General features: G+C 43.2%; 1 protein-coding gene across 1 annotated transcript in view; it reads right to left on the bottom strand.

Annotated features, from left to right (window-relative positions):
- The window catches only part of LOC123520847 (contactin-2-like), a 186196-nt gene extending 181018 nt beyond the window's left edge, over positions 1 to 5178 (bottom strand). The window contains exons 1-2 of the mRNA XM_045283487.1: positions 5090 to 5178; positions 4230 to 4263 (exon numbers count right to left, since the gene is read on the bottom strand). Coding sequence (XP_045139422.1) covers positions 4230 to 4263; positions 5090 to 5096 — 41 coding nt within the window. The 5' untranslated portion in view covers positions 5097 to 5178. The remainder of the gene's footprint in view (positions 1 to 4229; positions 4264 to 5089) is intronic.
- Positions 5179 to 19589: the final 14411 nt, after the last annotated feature.

Genomic DNA, 19589 nt, shown 5'->3' with positions numbered 1-19589 from the left:
CACAGAGATCGCACGCTTCATATTTTAACGGAGACTCTTACTGTTTTACTTTCTGAGTACACACGGGTAGCAGTTCACACTTGCAGCTGTACAAAGCTTCAGTCGGTGTGAAATGTCGCAAACGCAGGCACTACATGAACAATGAACGGTGGAGCATTTAATTTATCTTAAATTCACTGGAACGTTAAAGAAAATAAATGCTCACTACTCCAAAAAAAGAGAAAGTACATTCTATATGAAAGGTGAACGGTAGCATGCCTCATTCATATGTTATGTGCACAGGAACAACATAAAAGCACACCTCACAGTTTTTAACCTTTATAGAGGATATTGGTTTCCTCTCCTATTTATTGTAAGCCTCACGCAAAATTTAGAGAGTAATTTTCACATCAGGGACAGCAAAAGGAATGGTATAATAGTTCTAGCCTTTCAGCACCTTTACTCATATTTCTCTTTTAGAAATATAGAAACCTAGTCAATGCGTCATTAGAATTAAAAAGCATCCTTAGAAGTAACTCGCGTCGCTTCAAATACATATACACAAGCCACTAAGAGTAACTGATATGTGTGTGTGTGTGTGTGTGTGTGTGTGTGTGTGTGTGTGTGTGTGTGTGTGTGTGTGTGTGTGTGTGTGTGTGTGTGTGTGTGTGTGTGTGTGTGTGTGTGTGTGTGTGTGTGTGTGAGGGCAATACTGCTTCAGAATATGGAGGAGGAACAACCCATGCAGAAGCTATAAGAACACAGAGATTAATGGACCAGCGGGTACACATGGTGGTGGGGAGGAGGGATGAGGAGGAAGCCTGAGCAACGTAAACTATCCTGCCGCAGGTGTCCCTCTCTGCCACGTATCGCCTGTTAAGAAGTTAAGGTTTCAGAACACCGCGGCCTCAAAGTACAAGCACAAGTTGGTGGAGTAGGAGCATAGACCATTTTCCTGCACCTCCACGGCCGCTCTACCCCTCTGAGCGTCCCGACACCGCCCCTTAGTGGTGCAAATTGTGCCTCAGTTAAAATTCACTGGCCATCACTGCAGACCCGCTGAGGCAAGAAGAGTGGCGGCACGGGGTTTGTTTGGCTGAGAGAGAGAGAGAGAGAGAGAGAGAGAGAGAGAGAGAGAGAGAGAGAGAGAGAGAGAGAGAGAGAGAGAGAGAGAGAGAGAGAGAGAGAGAGAGAGAGAGAGAGAGAGAGAGAGAGAGATTACTCTTTCACATAAATGCATACACATACATATGGACACATACATACATACATACATACATACATACATACATGCATACATATATACATAAATAAATGCATACATATATAAAAGGCTTAATTTTGAGAGAGAGAGAGAGAGAGAGAGAGAGAGAGAGAGAGAGAGAGAGAGAGAGAGAGAGAGAGAGAGAGAGAGAGAGAGAGAGAGAGAGAGAGAGAGACAAAAAATTTACTCTAACACCCCCAAAAACAAACACAAAATACTTAAAAAAAACCTTCACACACTACCCTCGCAAAAAACAAAATTAAATAAACAAAACAAAACAAAAAAAATAAATAAATAAACCAGTGAATAAATAAACTAATAAATAAATAAACTAATAAACCACAGTCTAACGTCAACAAAGAAAGCAAACTAAGCACACCACACCATTACTACCTTGAGCAAAATTACATCACCACCACACTCTCCCTCTCCCTCTCCTTCTCTCTCTCTCTATGTCCTCCCTTGCAGAAGACGAGGCGATGACGGGGCGAGTGTTGCATGAGAGCCTTACCAAACCTCTGCCTGCGAGAGTGATGATGGTCAAGTCTTCTTTTTTCTTTTTTTTGGCCGAGTTTATTGCGTTACACAGCACGGCCGCAGGTGGGAAGTTTGAAAGTCTATTCCACTCCGTAACGACGTCGTTGGTGAAGAAATACTTGGATTGGAGGGGAAGGTGGAAAAAGGAAGGAAGGAAGGAAGGAAGGAGTGAAGGGAAGGTTGTGGGTTGAGAGGGTGAGGGTGGGTGGGGAGGTGAAAGGACAGGAGAGGAGGAGGAGGAGGAGGAGGAGGAGGAGGAGGAGGAGGAGGAGGAGGAGGAGACAACAAGAACAAGAACAAGAACAAGAAGACCCCCAAAAAAAAACATCAACAAAAGAAGAAGAAGATATTAAGAAAGAAAGAAAGAAAGAGAAAAAAACAATGAACGTAAGAAAAAAAATGAAAGAAAATAGAACGAGACAGAGAAAAAGAAAGAAACTAAAAGAAAAATAGAGAAAAAACAGACAAACAGAGACAGGGACACGACCAGAGAGAGAGAGAGAGAGAGAGAGAGAGAGAGAGAGAGAGAGAGACGAGAAGGGAGAGCAATCAAGCCGTATTATTCCGTCTTGGCAACAACCTTCTTTTTATGTAAAACTGGACCATCTATTTTCACTCCTGGTGTCTGAGGTGGAGACGTCAGTGATAGTGGTGGTAGTAGTAGTAGTAGTAGTAGTAGTAGTGGTGGTGGTGGTGGTGGTAGTGAGAAGCGTAAGTGTAACAAGTGTGTTTTTTATTTAATCCTTTGTATCCTTTGTTGCGTGACTCCTTGGTGATTGGTTCTGGAAGGCGTAAAGGTAAAGGATGAATGTTTCCCTGGAGTGCTGTGTTTGGTATGGCATTTTTATATTCACTGTATAAATGTCCCTTTCTTTTCCTTATTAATCAGGTACATATATTTTGTTTTTCGTTCTGCTTTCTTCTGTCTGTTTTGTAACATTTTTTCATTCATTTCCATTGTAATATTCTTTTTTATCGTTTTCTTTTTTTATATATCAGTTAGTGTCGATTGTTGCGTTGTTGTTTTAATATTCATTCTAGATCTTTTCATTTCACTTCTTGTCTCCTGATGCTATTTTTTTTCCGCTATATTTTTATCATCTTTGGCTAACTAAACATAAACCCTCTACCTTTTATAGCGTTTCTCCAAGCTTAAAGAGTCGTTATAGTATAGATAGGATGCAATAAAGTTAAAATATACCATAGGTGTTACATATATGTAGTTTCCACATGCACAATAAACGGCGAAACGGGTAATCGACTTTTGCAAACCTTTTGTGCCTGCGCTCCGTTGAATCGTGTACTGTAACTCCAAATTAATGCAAAACCATTCTCTCATTTGTCTGAGTGTTGAAATCTTACGTTCATCCTTCACACTCGAACACTGATTGAAACACAGCACTGCGCATCATGTATTTTTCTTCTCTCTCTCTCTCTCTCTCTCTCTCTCTCTCTCTCTCTCTCTCTCTCTCTCTCTCTCTGTCTCTCTCTTGACCCCTGATTACAACTGACATCCGACAAGCGTGTGTATGAAAAAGCGTCATGTTTTCGTTACCTTCCTGGAATTCTGGCGACAACAATACGAAGCGATGAAAGGCAGTGAGGCATTTTTCAAACAAACACATTACGTCCTGCCGATATTAATGATGATGTTATTTTTCTTTATTATTATTTTCGCGCGGCGTATATACATCATTTAGAACGAAGGATATATATACACTTTTTTTGTTGGGGGGTTATAGGTTATCGCTATTATTATACTGTGTTATCTACATTTCGTTCGATACAATATATATGACGAGTAAAAAGGAATAAAGAATTGAATGACACGCACACATCCTCTTGGATTCACACAAACACACACACACACACACACACACACACACACACACACACACACACACACACACACACACACATAGTTAGGTTAAGCATTTTTAGTTCATTGTGTTAATGTCCCCCCCCCCCTGTACATTTTCAGTGTAATTTTTTACATTGCCAAACTAATAAACCGTATATTATTATTATTATTATTATTATTATTATTATTATTATTATTATACACACACACACACACACACACACACACACACACACACACACACACACACACACACACACACACACACACACACACACACACACACACACAGAGAGAGAGAGAGAGAGAGAGAGAGAGAGAGAGAGAGAGAGAGAGAGAGAGAGAGAGAGAGAGAGAGAGAGAGAGAGAGAGAGAGAGAGAGAGAGAGAGAGAGAGAGAGAGTACCTTTGCAGCATTATTACACATGTCAGAGGAGGGAGGGAGAGAAAAATGAGACAGACATACCTAAAACAACACAAAAGTCTCGGTCTACAATGCTGTCAGATTCAGGCAACGTAAAGCAGAGGCAAGGCGTAAACCAATACTTTAAGCTGCTCAGTACTGCGGGAGAAGAAAGACTTTACATACCTCCTGTTGCTCGGCATGTCTGTGTCTTCCGCTTCTGCAGAGACAAAAAAAATTATGATAGGAAGTTCCTTTAAAAAACAAAGAGTGTTACGCCAAAGCTTAGTGGATTCTATTAAATTTTTCATAAGGATTTGGGAGGACTTAGCCTTCAGTCAGCTCTGTATTCAAAGCGTGCAGTTGCATATATGAATTTCTTTTTTTTTCCACGTAAGAGAGGCCAAGGGTAACAAAAAAGGGCTTGAAAAAAAAAAAAGAACCATTGAAAGGTATTAAAGGTATCAGTCTGCTAAAAAGGCTTAATAAACGTATCTCTCCAAAAAAAAATAAGTCCCATTGAGGATGCCTAAATTTAGATCCACTGCAGATGAGACTCAGGAAAAAAACAGAAAAAGTCCACTGAACCTACCAATCCAAAAAAAAAGAGAAAGGAAAATTATGAAGAGATGTAGTTCATGCGCTATTATCAAAGCTACGAACACTGAATGAAATGCTAACTTTCCAACACTTTTCCTTCCTCAAAACTTCAATACGCCAATGACATATAGAGACACGTGTATTGCGCATTACTGTTATTGAGACGAGTGCCTTAATTCTTGGTGACTGCTATAACTATTTGTGCTTCATGAGTATTAGTGACAAGTGATCATCATTTCCTTCACTCAAACAAACCGATACTCAGTGTGCATGAGGGAGGTTTCAAGACATTTACCCCATTTTTTTGGCTAACTCTCTCGAACCGACATCTAATTGAGAATTCTTTAATCGTTTCTGATTGTTCTTAGCCAGTATCTACCTCTTACACAAAGAAGAAAAAAATCAACCATTCATAACATCAGCAAACGCTTAACAAAAACTCTTACCCCGCATCCCTCTGACCCTCTTGATCACTGTCTTGAATAGATGACATTCCAGGAAGTAATCTGAAGGAGGTTGATGCTACAAGGGGACGTCGACTCCCACTCACTGCCATCCTAAGTCCCCACCTAGCTTTGCCCCACCAAGTGCATCACAGGCCGTATTGGTCAGCGGTGGTCAGCCTTGAATGGAGGGAAGGCAAGAGCAGTGAAGTGAGCTAATTAGTCCTGCTGCACCATGACCTGAGGAGTGTGAGGTCACCTGAGAGTGTGGGAGGTGTAATTTTGTTCTTTCTAATTTTACTGAAACGGTATTTGTAAGATGACAACTTGAGCTTGAGTGAGTGACTGGGGTGGTGGCGAGTGTGGGAGCGTGTTCATATTACTGCACTTCACTTCCGTCGTTCGGTATAAGTTAATAAACATACAATTGAAACAAAATTAAAAACATTTGTCTAACATGAAGAGAAAAGCGTAGAATCTCAGTACATTTTTAATCTTAATCCATTACCTTGTGTTACATTCAATTATAAAACATTAAAGCTTAACTAACATACAAATGTTTTTTTTAAATAATTCTAGTCATTTAAAAGTTCGATGCGAAAATGTTTGGGGGTGTTTTATTTATTTCTTCTATTTTTTTAATTAACTGCCAAACATTCTGTACACAAGGAAACAATTAAGAGTATTATTAAAACTGGTAGGTATTCTTATATTTGTATATTTTCCTGTTCGTTCTTCATATGATCCATCTCTCAAACCTTTATGCTTTCCCTTCCTTCCTTCCTTCCTTCCCTTTTCTCCTCTTGCCTGTACCGCTCCCCAGGGACCAGGGTCCATTTTCCACCTACACCACACTCGCATCTCTCTCTCTCTCTCTCTCTCTCTCTCTCTCTCTCTCTCTCTCTCTCTCTCTCTCTCTCTCTCTGGGTCATAAAGTATACAAGACACCACAAACGTAGTCTATAGCACGACCAACCAATACCCAGAAGGCTTAGCACACTCTTCACCCATATCATAGCGTGTTCTCTCTCTCTCTATGTGTGTGTGTGTGTGTGTGTGTGTGTGTGTGTGTGTGTGTGTGTGTGTGTGTGTGTGTGTGTGTGTGTGTGTGTGTGTGTGTGTGTGTGTGTGTGTGTGTGTGAGCCTCAGGGAATCCTCACATCAATTTCCGAGTACACAGAGTAACCTGATGGAAGCAAACTACCACGGGATAATTTGATGAGGAAACAATAGGAAGAGGATTCTTTATCTTCTGTTTGTTGTGTAATGGTATGGTGGCTGTGTAGCGATAGATCACCTAACAATGCTGGTCCTGCTGCTTCTACTGCTGCTGCTGCTGCTACTACTATTATTACTACTACTACTACTACTACTACTACTACTACTACTACTACTACTACTACTACTACTACTACTACTACTACTACTATTACCATGACCAGCACAGCAGCAACTACGAGTATAGCTGCTTTTTTTTATGAGTTTCGATGCCTTTTCAGATCATTTCCATTCGGCATGCACAGCTCTCTCTCTCTCTCTCTCTCTCTCTCTCTCTCTCTCTCTCTCTCTCTCTTCCCCCTCAAGAAAGCCTGCAGTTACTTTGTTTTCCCCCCACCGTTAATTACTACAACTAATAGTACCTCTATTACAACAACAAAAACAACAATAACAACAACAACAACAACAACAACAACAACAACAACAACAACAACAACAACAATAACAACAACACACGTCTAATGTTATCTCTCCTGCCTCCACCCAACCTTCCCTTCCTCTCCCACTCCCCGTCAGCGGCTCCTGTGCAAATGAAATATGACAAGTATTTACCGTAGACTTTTGCATCGGGTAGAATTTCTGCCTACACACTTGAAGATATTCCTGGATCGGCTTACAGATATGCATTCGCCGGGAAATCTCATCAGTTTTTTCCATTTCTTAAGATGAATTAATTCCCATCTCATGCGTAAACAGGAAGGGGAAAAATTAAATCTATATTAAGAGTTGATGATTATGATGATACTGCCACTGCTATAACAACAACAACAACACTACTAACTACTACTACTACTACTACTACTACTACTACTACTACTACTACTACTACTACTACTAAAACTACTACTACCACTGCTACTCCCACTACTACTACTACTACTACTACTACTACTACTACTAATAATAATAATAATAATAATAATAATAATAATAATAATAATAATAATAATAATAATAATAATAATAATAATAATAATTATTATTATTATTATTGTAATAATAATAACAATAATAATAATAGCAATTATAACAATAATAAATGAATAGGAATGGAGAAATACAAAACAAATAAAAAATAAAAATAACAAAAAAAGGAAACAAAGAAGAATAAAAAGACAATCATTACAATCAGCAACAACCCCACCACCACCACCACCACCACCTCCACCAACGAACAACAACAACAACAACAACAACAACAACAACAACAACAACAACGACAACGACAACAATACCAGCAAATAACAATCCCAAAAACAATCAAACACACACACACACACACACACACACACACACACACACACACACACACACACACACACACACACACACCAAGCAAGCAGATATTTTTAGAGCAGCACTAGCGAACTTTCTTCTTTCCTTACAGCACTCGACGTGAAGGAAGCGCGTGAGAGAAGAAAGAGAGAGAGAAGGAGAGATAGAGGTGAGAGATAAAAAGGTAAACTAGGTGGGACTGGAGGGGAAAGAGAAGAGAACGAGGAGGAGAAGAAGAAACATGGTGGTGGGCAAGATAAGTCATACACTTTCCTCACAGCTTTGCAGGAGTTTGTCATCTTCTTAAATCAGACTTCCACTCCATTTTCCCATCCGCCCATCTCTCTCTCTCTCTCTCTCTCTCTCTCTCTCTCTCTCTCTCTCTCTCCTCGTCTCCCCTCACACATATACCCATTTCCTCCTATTACGCGGTTTTCCCTCCTCCCTACCACCTGTGACTCACATGACATTCCAAATTAGGCTTCCTCCTCCTCCTCCTCCTCCTCCTCCTCCTCCTCCTCCTCCTCCTCCTCCTCCTCCTCCTCCTCCTCCTCCTCCTCCTCCTCCTCCTCCTCCTCCTCCTCCTCCTCCTCCTCCTCCTTCTTCTTCTTCTCCTCCTCCTCCTGCTTTTTCTGTCTCCTTCTCCTTCTCTCCCTTCCTATCTTCCCTCCCTTTGTTTTCTCCCAGAGTTATTTTTTTACTACGTTTTTTTTTCTTTCTTAATCTTCGTCGTTGTCCTTTTCTTGGTTCCGTGTTTGTTTCCTAGAAGAGGTTGGTATTTATCTTTTCTCTCTCTCTCTCTCTCTCTCTCTCTCTCTCTCTCTCTCTCTCTCTCTCTCTCTCTCTCTCTCTTCGTTCTTACGTTGGCTTCTTGGAAGACAGGCAATCTCTCTCTCTCTCTCTCTCTCTCTCTCTCTCTCTCTCTCTCTCTCTCTCTCTCTTTATTCTTTTTTTTCATTTAAACGATAGATATAACACACAATGCCAAAGCCCTAGTCATTACGAGCGTAGAGCTATCTATAGTTATGTCTACAAAAATAATAGTATAATGATGTTTACAGTGTAATGTGGTACAGAGACAATGAATGAGTCCTTGATATAACGTATCAGTTACTGCTGGTCGGCGAGCCACTCGTTCGCTCGGCACTTGAAGATGTGCAGGGAGGTGGAGCGGTGCAGGTCCGTGCTGAGCACCATCTGGTTCCACAGGCGACTGTACCGTGGCAGGAAGGAGCGTATATTATGCTCAGTCCTGCTGAACGGTACAGCCACCGTGTGTGGGTGCTCAGAGTTTTCTGCCGACCGCGTAGCTTGAGTAGGGGGCGGCGGTCCAGGGAGGCGCAGAGTAGCGAGGTGAGGGGTGTGCAGTGCCTGAGCTTTGAACATAACACAAAGCCCCGCCACATCCCGCCTGTGCTGCAGTGGCTGGAAGGTATCTGGTGCGTGGCCCCGCGTGCAGACCCTCACCAGCCTCCGGGCTCTGGCCTGAACCCTTTCTAGGCCGGTGAGGTATGAGGGGGGGCAGGAAGACCAGGTGAGGGGTGCGTACTCCATAACGGGATGCACCTGTGCCTTATAGAGTGAGGCATCCAGCACGTCCCCCACGCGTCTGATGCAGCCCAGCTTGTAGGACGCGTCCCTGGCAACTTTCTTGAAGTGGTTGGTGAAGGTGAGGCCGCCATCAAATTCCACACCCAGGATGTTGATGGAGTCCAGGGGAGTCAGCCTTTTGCTCTCAAGGAAGATGGCCGGTAGTGGGCGAGGCTGACCGTCTGGAGATGTGGAGGAGCTGGGTCTTCTCCGGAGCCAGTGTGACCTGCCAGCGCCGCCCCCAGGAGACGATGGAGTCCAGAGCCCGGTTTATTTTGGTGATAGTGGCCTGGCTGTCGGTCCTGTCGCAAACGAATGTGAGTGTGCAGTCGTCTGCATAGGCGTGTGCCTCAGGGATGAGCTGCAGGATGTCATTGAAGTAGACATTCCACAGCAGGGGTCCAAGGATGCTACCCTGAGGCACACCAGCCCTGACAGGGTGCAGGGCGGAGGTGTGGCCACTCACTACCGTGCTGGAGGTCCTTGCACCGAGGTAGTCCTGCAGGAGCTGAAGGAGGCCGCCACACACCCCCAGGCTCTGCAGTTTCGCCACGATGCCTCGGTGCCACACCCTGTCGAACGCACCGGCGATGTCCAGGGCGATGACGTACACGTCGCTGCCGCCATCCAGCGCCGTGTTCCACGCTGCCGACTGTAGGAGGAGCAGGTCAGCAGCGGATCTCCCTCGCCTAAATCCAAGCTGCTTTGGACTTAAGAGGTGGTGGGCTTCCATGAATGACGTGATCTTCGAGGCAATGATGGCCTCAAGAAGCTTGCCCACCACAGACAGGAGGGAGATGGGGCGGTAATTGGAGGGGTCAGCCCTGCTGCTCTTCTTGTGGATGGGGACGACCCTCGCCTCCTTCCACTGCGACGGCCACGTCTTGAAGGACAGGCACCTTCTGAAGAGCAGAGTGAGGGGTGCTGACAGCTCTGAGGCGCACCTCCCCAACAGGTAGGGACTGATGTTATCTGTTCCGAGGGCCTTTTTGGTGTCCACCTGGAGGAGCAGCTTCTCCACCTCAGCTTGGTGTATGTGGAGGCAGTCGAGGGTCGCCCGCGTCCTGGCGGGGATGAGTGGTGGGACGCGCTCTGGCTCAGGCACTTGCATCTTCTTGGAGAAGTGGGCAGCCAGCAGCTGGGCCTTGTCCCTGTTCCTCATCACGAGGCCTCCGTCCGGTGCGGTGAGTGGCGGGATGGTGTCGTCAGAGACGAAGCCCTGCTGCTGCTTAACGCTGCTCCACCACTCCTTGCTGCCCACGTTCTGGCCAGACAGCTTGTGCCTCAAGGTGCCCTTCCATCTGCGAATGGCCTCCTTTTGCACTCGCTTCATGCGTTTACACGCTGTTTTATGTGCCTGCTGAGTGCGTTGAGAGGGGTGCATTTTATAGCGTTGCCAAGCCCTACTCTTCTCTTCAGCTGCATTTCTGCAGTGAAAGCCAAACCAGGGTTGATCTCTGGGCTTTGACTTGTAGGTCTGGCAACGGATATATTTTCTCTCTCTCTCTCTCTCTCTCTCTCTCTCTCTCTCTCTCTCTCTCTGGCTCACCGCACACACATCCGCGGCTATAATTCAGAGCCGTCGGCCTTACCAGCTGACCTCAAAGTTGCATGATTGCGGACCAGATGGAGGCCGGTTTGCTGGCGTCACGTTGCCCCTTAGCCGAGTCTGCCAGCCCTTTCCAGCCTCTAAATGCCCCCTGAAACACTCTCTCCCATCCCTGCACTTCTGGCCCAACCTTCCAACTCTTACGGCTTGGTTTCCGTTTTGTTCTGTTTTGTGTTTCTTTCGTCTATTTGGTTTTCTTATAAATGCTTTGTGAAGTTCGCAGTCTTTACTATTTCTCCAATTCCGGTTCTTGCCTCTAACTTCTCTTATGATTTAGTTTCTGTTGTGTGTATTTTTTTTTTTTTTTTTATCTTTCTGTCTTGTGTTTGGTCTTCTTACAATTGCTTTCTGGAATACTCACTGCTACAGCTACCCACCTCCACTACTACTACTACTACTACTACTACTACTACTACTACTACTACTACTTCTAGCTCCACGTGTTTCTGTCTTACATAAAACTTTTCCATCCTCTTTCCACGATTTAGTTTCTCTACGTACGGACGCACACTTGTTTTCTCTCTCGTGTTCCTTCCTCTTTTTTTTTTATTTCTTCCTCCTCGTTGTTATTCCCATTTTCCTCTCCCTTCACTGGACCCGCCACTATCATCACTACCACCTGCTCGCCTACCGCCCCTTTCTACTATACCTTTTTACCCACTCCTCCGCTTACCTCTTTGTCTTCCCACTTTTCGTACTCTCTCTCTCTCTCTCTCTCTCTCTCTCTCTCTCTCTACTCTCCTTACTTCTCGGCTCGCCTCTCTGCCTCCCCTTCGCCTTCTCAAAACAAGAGAGCATGTATTCCCTCCCTTACAAGGCCGCTCTTACGTAACCACTCACCTCATCGTACTGCCCTTCCTTCCATGCTTCCTCAAAATATGCCCCCCATCATTACCTACTCTTCCTCCTCCTCTTTCTCTTCTCCTCTCTCCTCTCTTATCCCCTGGTTGGCTTGTGTTTACTTTCCTTCATCATTTTCTATTTATTCTCTTCCTTTTCTGTTCCTCTTTTCCCTCTCCTTCCTCCTTCACTCAAACAAATATCTTTCTTTTTTTCATATTGTTCCTTTTGCTCCCCTAGTCCACATCTTTCCTCCACCTCTCCATCCCTTCCCCTTCATTGTCTCTGACCTGTTTCTTTCTTATTCCACCCACCCACACACGCACACACACACACACACACACACACACACACACACACACACACACACACACACACACACACACACACACACACACACACAGCTCCTTCCTCCCCTTACTGTTCCCCTGCTTCATTATTCCACATCTCCTTTTCTATTTCTCTTTACACCTGTATCTTTCCTCCTCTTCATTCATTATCTCCTTATTCTTCTTCTCTCTTCTCTTTCCTTACCAACACATACCTCCTTCTTCTTCCTAATATCACCTCTCCAACTTTCCCTGCATCTACTGTCTTCTTAACACATCTATGTAAACCTTCATTCTCTTCCAGTCCTGCTCCTTATCTTGTTCCAACCGTAGATTAGATTTTAGATTTTTTTTATTTGATTTTATTGACCACAACCGAATATTACAGTTACAGGAGGACTTGGAAGGTATGGTCTATCAAAATGTTTCCTATAGGAACTTGTAAATTGCTTAAAACAGAATAAAAAAAAAAACTTGAAACACATAAAACTTCCATTTATACAAACGCATGAAACGCCTGAAACAAATCAAGCTATTTCACACAAAAACCCTAAAAATATACATACACCACCATCACAACCATCCCTCTCGTCCCCCCACCAGGGCGAGACAGTGCAGTTTATCTCCCATTCAGCACTATTCTCTCAGTCTGCATAAGCCAGATGGTCTGATTAAGGAGGCAGCGCAGTCAGACACGAGACAAGTATGAGGTGGTTTGCCTTGAATACACAAATCATGGTAACTACGAGATCTTGATAAACAGGCGTGCGGGCGGAAGGGGATGATGACAGGAGAGGGACATCGAACGTAAAGGAAAGGGGAGGGAACGGAGGAGAACGGAAGAGAATGGAAGGGAACAGGAGGAGAGTAATGATGCCCTGGAGATTGTTGATGCTGATGCTGGAAGACGGCGGGACGAAGACGCAGGAGGCACCATGAAGGGATAGAAAGGAAAGGAGTTTATGATGTTAGCTATTGATGGTATAAAGATAGACGCACCAAGGAGAGACAGAGGGATGGAGTTAAAGAGCCTCGTTGTTAGAGATGGAAGGCGGGATATACTGAGAAGAAGAAAGAAGGGGGTAATACTGAACTTAAGGAGAGATGCGCTAGTTAGAAAGACAGTCAGGTAATGAGGGAAGACATAAGACATACAAATGAAGGAAACAGGGAGTTACTGAGGACGGCTATTGAAGGCAAAAGACGCGACGCACATGTGGGAGGAAGAGAGAATAAGGGAAGAGCGGCGGGTGGATCGGGGGCGTGTAGACAAAGGGGCAGTGAAGTGGGACACGGGAAAGGTCACGCCTGCAAGATCCATGGACTTGTGTATACATGTGGAGGGGCCCGAGGAGCTGAGGAAAGGCCGGACGCCCGAAGGACTGAACACACCAGCCTCACTGAAAGGAACACCAAAGGAACACAAGGGAAGGGCAGGTATCGGTGGAAATGTGTGTGTGTGTAAGAGAGAGAGAGAGAGAGAGAGAGAGAGAGAGAGAGAGAGAGAGAGAGAGAGAGAGAGAGAGAGAGAGAGAGAGAGAGAGAGAGAGAGAGAGAGAGAGAGAGAGAGAGAGAGAGAGAGAGAATTACAAAAAGAAATCTATTCACAATACGATGAGATTACACAACAGACCTTGCATTCCTGACGAGGTGACCTGATCTAAGAGTACTACGGTGATAGCAAAAAAAAAAAAAAGGACAGCAAAGTAGAAGACTCTCTCCCCTCCCTCCAACGTAAACCGTACTGAAAAAAATGGGTTACGAAATAAATACCTTGTGGGATTACAGAATGAATACTGCTAAGGAAATTTTAAAGGGAAGAATGAAAATAGTTAACACAGATGGTATTTCTTAGGTTTGGTATCAATTGTAGGAGAAAGGAAAGGAGGAGGAAAGAAGGAGATGAGACGAAGAAATTTACATAAAAACCGAAGATGAACTCATAAAAAATTTAAGAGAAAAAACGGCAAGGTAAGAGAGAGAGAGAGAGAGAGAGAGAGAGAGAGAGAGAGAGAGAGAGAGAGAGAGAGAGAGAGAGAGAGAGAGAGAGAGAGAGAGAGAGAGAGAGAGAGAGAGAGAGAGAGAGAGAGAGAGAGAGAGAGAGAGAGAGAGAGAGAGAGAGAGAGAGAGAGAGAGAGAGAGAGAGAGAGAGAGAGAGAGAGAGAGAGAGAGAGAGAGAGAGAGAGAGAGAGAGAGAGAGACAGAGAAGGAAGCGCGTTCGGGGTTGGGTGAGGAGAGCAAGGAGCGAGGAAAACAAAAATAACACCAGTACAGGGACGGGAAGCGAGGCGAGAGAGCAAGATAGGGGAGGCGAAGAAGGGCGGCCAGTAATCACCTGAAGGATACGAACGAAACTTTGAGGTAAATGGTGGAGGTACGGGAAGGCTGACCCGCACACCAATATCATCGAAATACCGCAGCCAAGAGGAGGAGGAGGAGGAGGAGGAGGAGGAGGAGGAGGAGGAGGAGGAAGAGAAGAGAAGAAGAAGAAGAAGAAGAAGAAGAAGAAGAAGAAGAAGAAGAAGAAGAAGAAGAAGAAGAAGAAGAAGAAGAAGAAGAAGAAGAAGAAGAAGAAGAAGAAGAAGAAGAAGAAGAAGAAGAAGAAGAAGAAGAAAAAGAAGAAGAACAACAACAACAACAACAACAACAAGAGGAGGAGGAGGAGGAGGAAGGAGCTGCGATAGAATGGGATGAAAAGGGAAAGGGGAAAAAAAAAGATCAGGGAAGGAATAAAAATGGAGGAGTAGAAAAGAGAGAGAAGGAGAGGCACAAGTAAAAAAGAGGAAGAGGAGGAGGAGGAGAAGGAGGAGGAGGAGGAAGAAGAGAAGGAAGAGGGACCAGATAGAAAGACAAAAGAAAGTAAGGGAAAAGGAAAACGGAGGAAAATGAGAAATGAACGTGATAGAATAAAAAAAAACAAGAAAAGGAAGAAGAGGAGAACGGTAAAAGGAGATGAGAAAGAAGAATGAGGAGAGAGAAGACACGGAGAAGAAAATCAAAGGGACGAATAGGAAAATGAGAATAAAAATACAGGATAAAGGAGGAAAGAAAAAGGGAAGAGAAGAAAATGAAAAAGAAAAGAAGAATAAGAAAAAAGAGACGAATAAGAAAAAGAAGATTGGATGAGAAGAGGAGGAGGATGAGAAGGAAGACAAGAAGAAGGACACGTAGAATGACAGGAGAAAAAAAAAAGAACGAAGAAGGAAGAAGGAAGAGGACTGAATGACACTCAAAAAAGTAAGGAAGGAAGTGACGGAAGAGGAAAAAGGACTGGAGGAGGAGGAGGAGGAGGAGGAGGAGGAGGAGGAGGAGGAGGAGGAGGAGGAGGAGGAGGAGGAGGAGGAAGAGGAGGAAGGAGGAAGGAGGAAGAAAAGAAGAAGAACAACAACAACAACAACAACAACAACAACAATAAAGGACTTGAAAAGAAAGAAATGTACGGAAAAATAAAAGAACGAAGGAAAATAAGAAATAAAACATGATAAAATAAAAAATAATAAACAAAATCATGCATTAATTTTAGTGGCGTGAACAGTTTCGTCTCGCAGTAACAAGATCGAGGGTGAGGGAACATTAACGATGGGGGTGGCGAAGTACTCCTTGACACTCCCCCTAATACTGGTCGTCCGCGTATCATGTTAGCAGAGCAAAACACGCCTGCCAATTTTCGCTTGTATTGCATTATTCATTCTGCTCCTGTGAGTGAGTCAATTCCCGTCTCCCACCAGCCAGCGAGCACTACTGAGACGAAATGCGTGTGTTCCTGTGTGTGTGTGTGTGTGTGTGTGTGTGTGTGTGTGTGTGTGTGTGTGTGTGTGTGTGTGTGTGTGTGTGTGTGTGTGTGTGTGTGTTTTATTGAATCGTAAAGGCAAAAAAGAGAGTACGAGTTTGTAAAAAAATGTGCAACGGTGTAGTATAGTGTTTTGTGTGTGTGTGTGTGTGTGTGTGTGTGTGTGTGTGTGTGTGTGTGTGTGTGTGTGTGTGTGTGTGTGTGTGTGTGTGTGTGTGTGTGTGTGTGTGTGTGTGTGTGTGTGTGTGTGTGTGTGTGTGTGTGTGTGTGTGTGTGTGTGTGTGTGTGTGTGTGATATTTGATCGTTCCTAGCCTTTATTTCTTTCGCTAAAGTTTCCCTCCCTAGTAATGGGCAAACTTAAAGAAGACGTTGAAGGAATCGTTCTTATTTCTTTTCTTTCATATTTTTCTGAGAGGGCGAAGGCTGCACACAGACGAAGATTCCCTGCTTCCGATAGATATGAGGCTCCTGGCGCGTGTTGTGGGCTCTAAGACACTCGGCATGGACTCCCACTCTTTTATTGTCTTCTTTGCATACTTTCCTCTTAATTCTCAGCCATATTCAGTCCACTTTATTAACGCAAGTGGTAAGCAGTATCATCACTCGTTCATGTATTTCATTCTTCTTATAATACCTGGCGGGGAATAGAACACCTTTATGCTTTTACGATTACGTTATTATTTTATGGTATTTTGATGCAAGGTAAAAAGAATAACATTTTTAGATAGAAACTAAGTGTTCATTAATATACACGTAGGAATTATAGTTAACTAAAACAACTCTTTTGCCAAACTATATCCGTCTGTTACATCGAGATACAAACTACACAACTACACACACTGTACTACGGCCATCTACTAAAACACAACACAAAGACAAAACTACTACACTTTGCCGAAACTTTGCAACTTACTGGGAAATTAACCCTTCAGCACTGGGACGCATTTCTACCATGAGTTTTGGGGTATGATTAGATGATTTTATTCACATTGAGGAATGGTCTATGGAGGTCAGAAGATTAATGGCCAGTCAGTCTTCACTATAAGCAGAGTGAATATGGAAACACGTCATAATACTGAAGGGTTTAAGCTGACCTCTCATGACGTCACTAATAAAGCACACACGCATCAAAAAACTTATTATAATATATACTTTAGAGTTCCTTGGAATGCAGGTTAGATAATACACATCATTCATTCTCAAATATAAACAAAAAGAAGAACAAGAACACTTAAAAAAAAGAGCAATTGTATAGACACCTTGTTGACATGACAATGCGGCGTACCCATAACTAATAATGTAAGGGAAACGGTGGCGGCATTCAGACCCCCAGACATTCTCACGCCGCACCAGCAGAGACCACCTTCCGGCTTCCACTGCGGGCAATTGAACACACAGGAAGGAAAGCGACCAAGGCGTTGACAGTTCCCAGCTTCACAGGACCAATTTGCACCTACAGCTTCTCCATGACACGCAAGCGAGCTCATACCTTTCACGCTTAACTCTATTCAAATAACACCACCAGAGGCAAGGGAAGCTATTCTAGTATTGTCAATATTACCTGCTTTGAAATATGACGTAGCTTATTACTAAGCTAGCTGTGGAAATCATAAGTCCCTAGGAATCTGTTAATGAATGAGAATGTCAAGAGAGAGAGAGAGAGAGAGAGAGAGAGAGAGAGAGAGAGAGAGAGAGAGAGAGAGAGAGAGAGAGAGAGAGAGAGAGAGAGAGAGAGAGAGAGAGAGAGAGAGAGAGAGAGAAAGAGAGAGAGAGAAACTAGCCTTAATATATTACCGTTCTGCATAAGTTTCCCATCAGAAGTTCTCGTCAGCATGGAGTACTGGATAAGACTTCAAAGGGTACGTTGTCATGGTAATGTGCAATAAACCATGGTGTGAAGGCAATATTCAAGCTTCTCCCAGGGGATTCTGTCGCGTGAAAGTGTTGTGCTGCGTGATATCGGCAATATCCTCGAGTTGCTTTCCCAACCAAGTGTGACACGATGACACTCACAACACAAACACTTCCCGATCCGGCACAGCGATCGCGTGCCACTGAAGTGAAAAATGTTATGGTACTCATCATGCAAAGAAATAAATGATCTCGCGTGTATATCGTGTTACATTCAGTCATGGTATAGTACAGTTCGGACACTAAACCCCTTCAATACTAGGACACATTTTTACCTTGAGATTTCATTGACATTGGGAAGGGTCTATGACGGTGAGAGTGCTAATGGTTCATTCTTCACTATTCTAATCCCTCATATAAGTTTCTGAAGCTGTACAAAATCACCAAATGGTAGGAATAAATGTGAAAACGTGTCACGGTACTGAAGGGGTTAACTACACAAGCTTAGGAGAAGAATATACAATAAAAAACTGACTTTTCTTATCTTTTCTTCCAACGGTACTAAGGCTAGTCAAGCATGGCACAGTGACACTCGCGCAACAGTGTGATCCCTTCCCGTCCTTGCACCGCCATGAGTGAAGGAGATTTACAGTACTAAGATATGCTCGCAAGAAAGAGAAACCGATGCGTCAATGGTGATATATCCTGTAGTATAACGTAGTAAAGCGATAAGATAAAAAAAAACGTATCACAAGAGAGAGAGAGAGAGAGAGAGAGAGAGAGAGAAAAAAATAAATAAATAAATACACACCATCGGAAAAACTTACACCCAATACGTCTCCCATGATAAATTACCATCCTCATAATCCTTGACGCTGAATGAATGACTGGGATGTTACCGCCGCCTCAGTGTTTAGCTGCCACCGTGCACCGCCCCAGCCACGAGCACGCCAAACTTGAACTGCTAGTATGAAGTTCAGTAAATCTCCTCGCTCTTAAATTAATAGATAGATGGAGCACGAGAGAGAGAGAAAAAAAAAAAAAAGAACGAAACAAGAGGAGTGAAAACATGAACAAGACCACAAACAAAAGTTAAGTTCATAAATAACGGAAGAACGAGAACGAAAATAATAAATAAAAATATCGCCTTGCTCTTGAATTAATAGATGGATGGAGGAAGAAGAAATAAGAACAAGAGAAGCGAGAATAGGAACAATAACAAGAACAAGGGAAAAGCTGATAAATAGCGGAAGACAGAGAACAAAAACAATAAATAAGTGTATCTCCTCGCTTTTAAATTAATAGATAGATGGAACACGAAGAAAACATGAAACAAAAGAAGCGAGAATAAGAAAAAGAAAACGAACAAGGGATAAATTGATAAATGATGGAAGAATAAGAACGAAAACAGTAAATAAATATAAAAAAACAAGAGGAACAAAGAAGGGGAATAAACAAATAGCAGAAAAGAAATAGGAACAAGGAAACGAAGAGGAAATGAATAAATAGCAGAAAATGAACAAGGAGAATAAAATGAACAAGGAAAAGAACAAGGGAGTAAACAAATAAACAATACAAGAAGAAAATGAAGAAAAGGAGATGGAATAAAAACATGAATAAAGGTAAAATACACAAGGAACAAGAATAAGATAAGAGTAAGAACAATGAGAAAAAAAACAAGAAAAACAACAATAGCTTAAGAATTGGCAACAACGATTGAGTCTCAACAATCTCTAAATATTAAACATGAACCAATAACACTTACATCGTAGTTATTCATTAATCATGACTCGATGAAGAATTATTTAGTCTTTCGCTGGAGATATTAATGAAAACACACGCACACAGACACATACACACACACAGACACACACACACACACACACACACACACACACACACACACACACACACACACACGCACACACGCATTCTTCTTG

The sequence above is a fragment of the Portunus trituberculatus genome, chromosome 47 (genome assembly GCF_017591435.1).
Source record: "Portunus trituberculatus isolate SZX2019 chromosome 47, ASM1759143v1, whole genome shotgun sequence".
Lineage (NCBI taxonomy): Eukaryota > Metazoa > Arthropoda > Malacostraca > Decapoda > Portunidae > Portunus > Portunus trituberculatus.
The sequence above is the reverse complement of the archived record's forward strand: the minus strand, read 5'-3'. Positions and strand labels throughout refer to the sequence as shown.